At 39.3% G+C, this 11723-nt stretch overlaps 1 protein-coding gene across 2 annotated transcripts in view; it reads left to right on the plus strand.

The window, feature by feature from the left end:
* LOC145989699 (protein C19orf12 homolog) overlaps positions 1–11223 on the plus strand; it is a 30582-nt gene extending 19359 nt beyond the window's left edge. For both annotated transcript variants that reach the window (XM_083124933.1, XM_083124932.1), the window contains exons 2-3: positions 263–432; positions 9491–11223. In XM_083124933.1, coding sequence (XP_082981059.1) covers positions 273–432; positions 9491–9747 — 417 coding nt within the window. In that variant the 5' untranslated portion in view covers positions 263–272 and the 3' untranslated portion in view covers positions 9748–11223. The remainder of the gene's footprint in view (positions 1–262; positions 433–9490) is intronic.
* The last annotated feature ends 500 nt before the right edge of the window (positions 11224–11723 follow it).

The raw sequence follows: 11723 nt of genomic DNA on the forward strand, positions 1-11723 counted from the left end.
TGAGCTACCAAGCCAGTTCTGGCCTCACCAGTGTTCCAGAGGCAAGAGATTCCGTTGCTGTAGCACTGACAGACAAAATTCCACACAAGTAAAACAGCTACAGTGGAAAATCAGGCGAAACCAGGGCTTAAGACCCAGGTTCAAGTCTTGGTCAAGCCTGCATTTTTCACTGAAATTTCTACATGTAATGCATTGCATGGAATTTCTTTGTATGTAGCCTATCAAATTAGAGTAACATTTATCTTGCTCTCTCATGTTGCAGGTAGATAAACATGCCTCTAGACACAAGAGAAGTTTTGTCTGTGGTTAATATTTTGGCCGAAGAAAAGAACTTGAGAGTTACGGTCAGTGAGGCCGTGAAGGGAGGCCTAGTTGCAGGGTGCACAACTACAGTTGGAGGACTTGTCGGTGGACCTGGTGGGTTAGTTGTAGGTAAGAAACTTTGATTTACATGCAGTACTGCATTTGCATTATTTAAACTATGTAGTACATTCTCGTAGTATTATTAAATTGTGTCCAGCAGGGGCATGGCGTGCATGTAAGCATAGGCCTGTGCACGGGGGGGGGGGGGGGGGTGCAGTTGCCAGTTGCCCCCGTTAATCATGGACGTCCGCAGATTTTTTCAACGGAGGGTCAAGCAAGATATTTTTCCATGGGGTATATTTCCCCCCAAAAAAAAGAAAGAAAGAAAAAAAGAAGGAAGGGGATAATAGTGTTGTCCCCACAAAAAAGACAATACTTGAATTTGAAATTATCACATTAATGTAAATTACTATAACTGAAATCAAATTATACGTGTGAAATATATACTTCTAGCCTGACATTCGATTTCTAAGGTGAAGGTGTGCCCATCCTGGCTCCCTTTTCCAGACATCCATATCCCTACATTAATATATTTTCACCTAGAAATTTAATGGAGATATTTTGCTCTTAAAGAAAATAAAGTATTTTCAAGCCGATTAAAGTTCAAAAGAACTACGGGGAAAGGAGGTGCAGTGGCGTAACCACAGGAGGGACAATGCCCAACATTGGACGGAAATCAATTCTAGGGGGCAAACATTGAGTTAAGAAAAGCAACTCTAGTAGAATCTAAGAGTAGCAGGACAAAAGGACACTCAACATGGAATTAATTTTCACGTCTTTATTGTATTATTTCTTCCAGACGCCCAAGAGCACCTGCAGGATGGTACAAAGGAAAATTGCCCCCCTTCGATATCAAATTTTATACAAATGAAAATACATTTTGTAAAATTTTCTTGCTCGCTTCGCTCACAGTAACTGCTTTTCTTAGTCTTGTCAAGTTCAGAGTTGTAGCTAGAGATCGGCAGGAGTTTTGACCCTGGGTGCCGAACAATCTAAATGAAGAAAATTGTAAAAGAGAATGCCATGGCGTCCCATAAATTTTTTTGTGCCATATTAAATCAATATTGTTTTCAGTTTGCAAGAATTTGGACCTAAAAAATTTCTTGCTCGCTTTGCTTGTAAATTTGTTCTTTTCTGTAATGCATTGTAAATTACCAGAGAGAGAAGTTATAACCATTAAGTACTTCAGACTCTTGCTGCTAAACACAATTGTTTGAAGGAAAAGAAGCACAGCACATTTCAGAGACAATTTATTTATTCGTTATGGTGCTGTATTTTACACACACACACACACACACACACATCTGTGACAGTCAGATTTACCGTCGTCATTATTATTATTATTACTCTAACAATTAGCCGTAAAAAATGTGTTGAATTAAGGTGTTGAGTGTCTTAATTTGTAAGAATATATATTTGATTTGCCAAGCCGACGGGAGAATGAAAGGAAGTCCCGAGACTGACGGGCGAGCACCTGAAAGGTCACGTTATGCGTCTAAAGCTTAGGAAATTCGACCGTAATGACAACCATTTAAATATCTCAGGTTCCGGCGGCCAGATTTGTGTGGAATTTTTACCAGCGCAGCAACATGTGTGCAAGGACGGATGTGTGGAGTTTCGTCGCAATCAAGCAAGAATTACGGATTCCAGATCGAATTGGTTGTAATCGATCAGTTTGTGGGCGCAGATTGCAGTTGAGCTCTGGGCGCCGGCGAGACGGAAACTTAATCCGTAGGAACCAAACCTCTAACACGATCCTGTTCAGCCTAGGAGACAATAGAGCGAAGTGGAATGACCTCTCCGGAAGCGTCCCTTCAACGAGCGCCGAGCGTCCTTTTTCGAAATCGGGATAAAACGAAGGACATGCTTTTTCGACGCACAGTTTTGCCGCGATTCTCATAGCGAGAGCACCTCCGTGCTTCATCTCCGTGACCTTGGACTTAACACAGTTTTACCGCGATTCTCATAGCGAGGGCACCTCCGCGCTTCCTCTCCGTATACGGTGGATTTTGCTTTGTTTTGCGAACATCAGTGTGTGATAGGCAGTAAGTCGTTACGAGTGCGCTTACCTCAATCGCTGGAAGAAGTCGAAGCGAGACTGTGTTTCTGTGATAATCTTACGCCGTTTATTGTTTTTGTGAAACGAGGAACTTCGAAAATTATGGCGGGCTAAGAGAAGAAGAGAGATTCGCCCGATGCCAGACGAGACACCACGACCCATGCCTACAACGTGCCAAGAAACGACGAGCTACGCCGCCTGATGCCTACCAGCTGCCACGAGAGAGAGAGAGATGCCGAACGCTGCCCTGTTGACATTCCGACGCTTGAGATTGTCCGACGGTGATGGAGAAGACGCCGACGAGAACGACCGCCCACCGCCCAGATGCGACGTCCTAACTGCGCCAGACCACGGAGATGTTCACCGATCCCGAGAGGAAGAGACGCCGAGCCCATTGAAGTTCCCGACCGACGCCGACGACCCATCATCACCGATCAGCCGAGGAACCAGATGTACGAACGCTCTTCGCATCTTCGTCGCCACGTTCAAGGAAGAATAGGAAAAACTTTCGCGTGAATACTATGTGATTTCAATCGCCCATGAAGACACCAGGAGGCACCGTGGAAGCTGAGAGATGGTAATGTATTCATCTGTGTGAATGTCAACACGTGACGGCCCGATTGATTTAGAGAACGCCCTTGAAATTCGTCAACATTTTGAAAACGCCCACACAACTCGAAACTCCATACCAAACTCCCGTCGCGCTTATCATTTGTAATTTATTCGTCTCAGGTCAATTTTACTTATTTCTTGTGATTTTTTTTAATGATCTTAAATTCGTTGTTGTTTGTGCTCCTTTGTATTTGTTTAAAGTGCGTACTATTAGAGTAAAGTGCCGCCCGCTTAATTGTTTAATCTACTTGAGGTTTGTTCATTTTTATGTGTCAGCGCTGTGTCGCTGCTAGCTACGTCAGGTCGCGTATGTGATTATTTGTTAAAGTATTTGCCTGGTAATATGAATTGCTCGTCGCGGCGAAGTGTTGAAGTCCCGCCTGCTTGAGAGTATATGTTGCGTCACTCAACGGAGGTTATTGTTATGTTTGGAACCACGTGAGGTCAGGTAAAAGGAAAACGTCCGCCCACGTGAGCGTAATTGCCGTTGAGACGCCTTTGTTTATGCTGGACAAATAATGTATTGTCACCGCACCGACCTAGTTTTTTTATTAAAGGTGAACTTAAGTAAGGGCTGGCTAGGATTTGAGTAGCACTGGAGCAAAATCACAAATGACCTGATTAGACAAAAATTCAAGGCAAATTTAAATATGAATACAATAATTAGGGCTTGTCGTCATAAAAATCTGTACATGTCATGTATCATTTTGTGTTGTTGACCCCTTAAGAGAGAATCTGTGAGAGAATGTGTGAGTGAAAGAGGGGGAGATGTAACTATAGTGGAACCACAAGCAAAAAAACCTGCGCAGAAGCACATCGCGCCGGTGGGTGCGGGAAAGGGCAGGGGGGAAGGAACATTCAGCCGGCTCACGTCAGCGTTGCCAGGCCTATTGATTTCTCGGGAGAATTCCTTAATAAACTATTGCTATGGAACCTCCAACGGCCAGCTCAAAAACACGTTTCCTGCTCATCTTTACTTGAACATGGAGGGGAGATGTGGAGTGGAACTCCACTCAGCTGTGAAAAGTGCTGTTTGAACTGTGAAATTATGTCAAACGCTACTCAATTGTGCTAGGAAATTATTTTATTACTTTTACTACATTACTATTTTTAGATGGCTGTATTTTATCCCACCATAAACTCTATTTCTATTTTAGTTATTTTACGTCGCTTTTGTGCCTCTACGGGTAAGTACGACAATATGGATGAATGAAAAACTGATGAAATGGATGAAGTGACACAGACACAGTGAAAAACGCCCTTGCCTTACTAGGTTAGGGTTACCAGACGTCCGGATTTTCCCGGACATGTCCTACATTTTAGCATTATGTCTGGCGTCTGGGAGGAATTTGAAAAATATCATAAATGTCCTACATTTTGAGAGTTACATAATATTAATTATGAAAATAGGTAACAGAAGAAAATCATGCAAGTTACAAGTCTATGGACTGCGCTTCCAAACTCAATGGTGAAATTTATTTTGATTCGGTCATTGAACAAAAAGAAAAAAAGTTTGTCCTGCTATTAAACAAACGGGGAAAACAGAAGCACTTAATGAACAAAGTTTGGGACTACATTCTGATAACGTCACTGTTCAATGCCTGAACAGAATTTCTTGCCTTGGGGTTTATACTGATGAAACAAGGTGTTGCCCATTCTTATTCAATATTCAATATAATTTTATTGTAAAGCAGAGGTATAGAGAACAAAGATATTCAGAGTGTCTGCCAGTCAAGAAAGTCATGGTAGTCAAGAAAAAGTAAAGAAATCAACAAGTAGGTCAAGAAGTATAAAAAGGCAATAAATTATTCTTGTGGTCAAGAATTTTTTCTATCATAATGACTGATTGGTTGATTTAGTTTTATTTTACTTCACGTTTTACTGTCCTTTTGGCTAATCGCGAAGATGAAGATGAATGGTGGTAAGGTAAGATGGATGAAGGGAAACAAACATATAGGGACAACCGACACAAGCAACACATAAGATTATACTGGCTGTGAGTCCAGACGCCAAAGCCTCGCTTGTCTGCCAAACACAGTTCAGGATGCATTAATATGAGAAAGGAGATCTAATTCTCTTCTTAAATTCAGCTTCAGTTTTTATCTTAACTGGTCCTTTGGTAGGGGTTTTCATTAAATAAATATTTATATTCTTAATTACTAATTTCCAACTTCACCTAAGTAGGGGTCGAATAAATAAACGTTAAGAAAAACGGAAAAAAGGGCAGAAGAGTCCAGAAAAATTCAAGAATTCTGGATGTGTTATTTTGGTAGACACCCTGTTATTGAACTAAAAACTACCCAAGATGAAACTTTGCAAACCATTTTAAATTATGGTAATTGCTGAATATTTGTTTGCCATTACAGGTCATAATTCAAATGTTGAGAGAGTACTTTCATTACCATCAGCACAACAGACTCACGAGAGAAATTATTTTTTCATCAAGTCTGTAAAATGTTCGTTTGGTACTGGTCCATAATTTCAAATTGACTGTCCACTCTAACATAAATATAGTTTGACTAAACCTGAACTTTTGATAAAAATTGTCTCCTCTGAGAAGTACCACTTAAATCATGTAGTAAGAGGTGCATTGATTAGTGTGATTGCAAGTTTTGAAATTTTGCATTTAAAAATTCATTAAGAATGCATTTTTTAAAACTGAAAAGTGTAATTTTTCAACTATTTTCTAACGTGTTCTATAGAAATATGTATTATTTATTAAGAATGTGTTGTGTCCTACATTTTGACTTAATGTCCTACATTTTGGGACAGCATGTCCTACAATTCCCTTACAGCGATCTGGTAACCCTATACTAGGTAGAAACACTAACTTCGTAGCGTGGGCAAATTATGTTATACATATATGTGTTTGTGGGTGTGTGTGTGTGTATTTCTAGCCGATGGGGAGGATGGGTGGCACCCTAGCATAAGCGTTGCTATCTTGAATTATTGAGGAAGACATGCTGTCTAATTCACCAAATATATTTCACATACGTAATGCATTTTTTCATTATGGTGCAGGACGCGTGCCCACCCCTATCGATAGCTGTACACCGAACACCAGCAGAAGGCAAATTGATTTGTTATTGTTAGCATTCGACTTGAAAGATTGTGGAAAATCGCTGACAACGAAAGGCGGCACGTTAGCTTCATCTGTGAACACAACTTTCTACCATTTCCTGTCATAAAAGTTCCTCGCGATAATAGAGGCATCCCAACCCCTTGTGTCGATGCTGAGAAAGGGTAAATTTGAGTGTGTTTTCCACGCACCATCTAACCGGAAAATGCGGAAGAGATGAAAGATGTTGGTCGGTTCCTTCAGGCGGTTTACTTTCTTTTGTTTGAAACATGTCCACTCCTGAAATGGAGATCTTCGGTATATTTTCGCCAAACACAGGGTGCTGGGTTTAGCACCATTGTTACAAAAGTATCTGTGACGTTTACACCGTAAACAATGCGCGCTACTCCCCCTTGCCCCCCCCCCCCAGTGCGCACAACTATGCCGCCCCCCCCCCCCCCAAGAACGTCGTTCATCCACTTCTATTAGATCATCGGATTTTGTAGCAGAACTTATGGTTTCCAAGGAACAATCTCCCGAATTTTTCAAATCTGACCTGGCAACACTGCCCCGAACACCGATAACGGCAGGGAAGTTGCGCGAACGCTTTGGACGGAAGGTTTTTTTCCTTGTGGTCGAGCTATAATTGATTTTTGTTTTGTTATGAATAGAATATACTTTTTATTTTTTCATGTTAACCTTTGGGCTATATCATTTCGTACGCATGTCGCTACCCGTGATTTTTAGGTATGCAGCTAGCCGCTTCCCGGCTACAGGTAAAGAGGTGGTAATAGAAAGTATATGTTAATCTTTTTGTTTGTTCGATATGGCTAATCGCTATGCACTGTTGGTCACCGGTCCCTACACACGAACTCAACCTGGACCGTAACGCTATTTCGCTTGTTCGAGGGAGATTTTGCCGCCTCTATCTAGGTAGTGGTAGCATTTGTTTTCCAGGGCAAGGGAGGGCGTTTCACACATCAATGCAATGAAACTAAAACAGTGAGATAAAATGAAGTTTTTCTTTCCTGACTGAAATTTCATCAAGGCTTTTGTCCCCCCTAATCAGAGGGTCTGTGCACGTCTATGCATGTAAGCAATGATTACAAACTATATATATATTCCATGCGTAGTTGTACAGTGCAAGAAGTAAACTATTCAAATATCGCTAGCTTGTTGTTGGTCTAGTATTCAGCAATACCGATATATGTCATAGTAAGGTTGGTTTTGAAGTGGCATATCAGTTGGATGCAATTTCATGTGAAATCCACTTAAGACAACCATTAGAATAGGACCACGAGCTAGCACACCTGTGCAGTCTCTCACTCTATTGCTTTAATACTTTTTACCAGTGTGATTAAAAATTCTGATTTTGTACTTTAAAAATCAATTTTGATGATTTTTATTTAACTCTGTTGTTGAAGATACAGTGCGATTCACATTCAGCTATTCATTTGTTTTTCTTTTTCTCTGCCAACAGCGGCAGCTCGTGACTTTTCAAAGATGCATGCTCAGGTAGACGTTATTCCTAGCATTTACAATTATCCCCCCCCCCCCCATGTGCACACCACTTGGGGTCGCTAGCATATGCAGGATTTATTTCAGAGTGGGTTGGAATTGTAAAAGTTTGTGTCACATAACTACTTTCTAGGTAGGGCAAAATAAATTATAAAATATTTTGCAATCACCGCTGTCAATCTTCATTTTAAAAGCTATTCAAAGACAAAAATTATTAATCTGAGATCATTTTAAGGGGTCTTTGCAGTTTACACTGTTTCACCCCCCGAGTTCTTTACTGTTTTCATCCGAAACTCAAAATTTTGAGATGGGATGTAGCCCCATCAGCTCCCCGTCCCCAACCTCCCATACAATACACCACTGCTTGAAATAACAAAACAAAACTGATCCTTCACAATGACTGCTTGACAATGAACTGCGCGAAAAAAATTCTTGTCAAAATCTGTAAAGCTATCCGCAAACTTTCTTCTTATACTGAGATGACAACACTTACCGTGCTGTGGATCTGGGTACCACGCTAGAAGATGGTTTTCCCGAGCTGATTGGTTGAGACCCTCCTCCCCCGCAAGAACCGAGGGGCATTCAGGTGCACCCCGAGGTGGCAAAAACATGCTATGAAACAAATAGCCCGGTATTCGTTGTGGCTTATCAGCGTGCGGAAAAAACCTAGCGAGCTGCAAATTTCTGAGCTTCTTAACGTGAGAAGTTTCATTTCACTTCAGTGTTTTACTGAACTTCTTAAATTTATGAAATGTGTCCCTTTTTCTTTTCATTTTAGCAAATTGAGTGACATACGGTACCACGTATTAAGCAGATGCCAATGCCTGCCATGAAACTGACTCATGAGCACAGAGGACTGGAAAGATGTGCCTGAACTGTTCAACAGTATATGTAATCTCTATTACCACAATTCAAACATTTCAGTGCCAAGGTCTAATAGTCAGTTGTATATTATCAGGAGTGTTATAATTAAATGCAGCAAGTACTTTGTGTTGTGAGCGCTATATTGTGTATATTGACATTGTAATACATGATTGCATGCCTCCAAATGAAAGCATTCTTCATACACATGTCTTCCCTTCGTGTAAAAACCCAACAAACTTACAAATGGTCAAAAGTACTCCTAAAGGAGTTAAGGAGATAGGGTAGTTTTTGTTTGTTAATGTCTGCAGAGCCAACCATCTTGGATGTGTGATGTCACACAGGCAATACGCCACAATAGTAGCCATCTACAAAATATCACAGGCAGTAATTTCCCCCCTTTATATGCCAGAATGTCAAGTAAAGTGTAAAATATGTATAGAATCCTTGCAGAAAGGGCACAAAATAGCTTCACTATATATACATACATATATATCAGTGCGAGATATAAAAAAAACCTGTAAGAATCAATTTTGTTCCTTTTTCAATTCTGAACAAAACATGTATCTATAGAAATCTTTCAAAACCACTATTAAAGGAGTTCTGATGGATTTTCTTAGTTAATGCATGAAGCGGTAGCCATCTTGGATTTATTACATCACACAGGCCTTCTGCCACAATTGCAGGCAAAACACTTGGTAGCACGTTATTGTGTACCACACTAGCAACATATTACCGTCATTACAAATACCGCCACTGGACTATAATCCGTTTTCTTTGTTAGTGTCCTTTGCTAAACAATCTATCTGACAGATCGTAGATTATTGCAAGACAGGATATCTTGCAACAAACGTGTGTGTGTATATATTTATGCTAAGGAAATTAGGACCCATTCTATCTGTGGAATATGCAATGAGATTTCTTCACTTTACACGGTATAATTTGATTGTAGCAGGAATGTTAAGAAATATGAAGCAGGCCTAAGTTCAAATGATCTTAATGCCATTTTCTTTTTCCAGGTGCGGTCGTAGGTGGCTGTCTTGCTGCTAGGATGGCTAAGAAATTTAAGCCAGTAACGCAAGTTATTTCAGAAATGGGAGCAGACGAACAGGTTAGGCTAGCCGCTTCTGTCACCAACATAGTACAAAACATGAGACCAGAAGACTATGCGTCTCTCCTTGCTTTAGTGATGGGGAACCAAGCCTTGAAAGCTAAGATTCTGCAACAAGTTATCCTATTTCTTCAAAACGAATTCAGAATGTGTGTCATTGATTGATACATACGAAAGACTTGTTATGTGAGCGTGCGAGATTCGATGAAATAAAGATTTGGCTGTTCATACATGACACTGTGATCTAATGCTCAATTTTTTTTTTCTTGTGGGTAACGTGGGCATACTGTGATCTTCCTTGTGTGATCCATTTTTGTATGTGCTTGTCATTTTTAACTGTTCATTTGTTTTCGTCTGATGAACGAGATTCCTGCCATTCCTTATATTTCCTGGGTTCCGTTTGATTCGTGGAATTTTCTAGATTATTGTTAAAAGTTGGTGCTCTTTTTATTTCAAGCTCATCATAGTGTATGTTATGCCTATTGCATTCAAATATAATAGTAAGTATAAGATAATGTTTGCTTCAAATACATATTTTAAGCTATGGTTTTGAATTTGAGCATTTTTGTTAACACAACTGTGTGTGTGTCATTGTAGACAAGAGTTATCAAGGTACGTCATTTTTTTTTTTATTAAATATAAAATTCTAGTGCCTAGTTACTGAGTGTGTTAATGTGTAAGGGGTAAGCAATAGCATATCTCTATAACTGGAGTGTATGATTTCATATTTGTTCTTCCATTTTTTGTTATTAATCTTCCACTTATCTTATCTTTTTGTACAGTATCAGTGATAATGAGTTATTAAACATGAAATCTAGATGCTGTTGCTCTTAATAAGAATTTCTCAACCACTATGTTGTTGAAGCTCTCAATGATCAATTTACCAATAGCAATGGGATGTAAAACATCATTATTTTGTTTCACGGTTTCACCATTCTTTTAGTTAAACATGAAAATGTTTTAGATACTATACTTTTTTTAATGAACACATCACTGTTATCAGGCATAGGCATGGAAAACAGCCTCACACCTATTATCATATGCTTTTCTATTGAACTTTCTGTTAAAATAGAATTGTTAGTAGTTTACCCTGTATTTTGTCCAGATCTCTTTATATATTAACAATTACTTCCTACATTCTGTGAAAATGGTTTCTTCAACAACATGGCTATATCATTTGTTGTTGATACTATGACATAATTAGGCTTCTTGGAGTAGATTCTGTTGAGTATGTGCCTGCCTTTTTTTCCATATGCAGTAGCAAGAATGTCATATTAATGTTGTGTAGCCAATTTCTCAGCAGGATTTTTGATGTATGCAGTCCATACAGTACACTGTGATTACTTATATTGCAATATCTCTGCCACACCTATGCAAGTAAACATTGACGGTGAGAATGTCATGTGAACATTTTCACTAATTTGGAATTTTCATTTTATGCTGATTTATCATTGCTTTCCTACATCTTGGGCATGGCAGTTTCTTTGCCAATGCTCATTCATAAATTTCATCAAATCAGTGTTCATCCTGTGAGGAGTAACCTACACTGGTAGCCTTGTTGCCCTACTCTATAACTACACTGCTGTAATTTGGCCAAAATCTAATATGAGCATTATATATATATATATATATATATATATATATACAGAGAGAGAGAGAGAGAGAGAGAGAGAGAGAGAGAGAGAGAGAGAGAGAGAGAGATTTATATATAATCAAAGAGATTGACAGTATCCTTTGTTCTGTGTGTGTGACATTAATCTTAGTACATTTGAAGTTTCTACTAATTACTTATCTTCCATGTTATAGCACTGAACTCCCCATGGAAAATTAAGTGGGGAAGAATTTTCTTTTACAATAAGATCATTAGGGGAAAACCCGTCTATTTCTGCAATTTTTAACTCTGATTTTTCACCATGTTTCCCTACATGCCTATGTACTCACATATCTAACAAAGGAAAAAACTACTCATTACTTCAAAAATTCACCAGATCTATTAGTACGCATTATCTTTGTTTTGATAACATTTCTTGCTTGCAGATAAAAATAAGGGGAAGCAGGCTAGGAGCTTATGTGGCAATGATTTTTTAGATCGATTTATTCATTGTTGTTATAGCACCTTTGCATGTGGGTGCACATATTAA

The sequence above is a fragment of the Lepisma saccharinum genome, chromosome 7 (assembly GCF_977018435.1).
Source record: "Lepisma saccharinum chromosome 7, izLepSacc3.1, whole genome shotgun sequence".
Lineage (NCBI taxonomy): Eukaryota > Metazoa > Arthropoda > Insecta > Zygentoma > Lepismatidae > Lepisma > Lepisma saccharinum.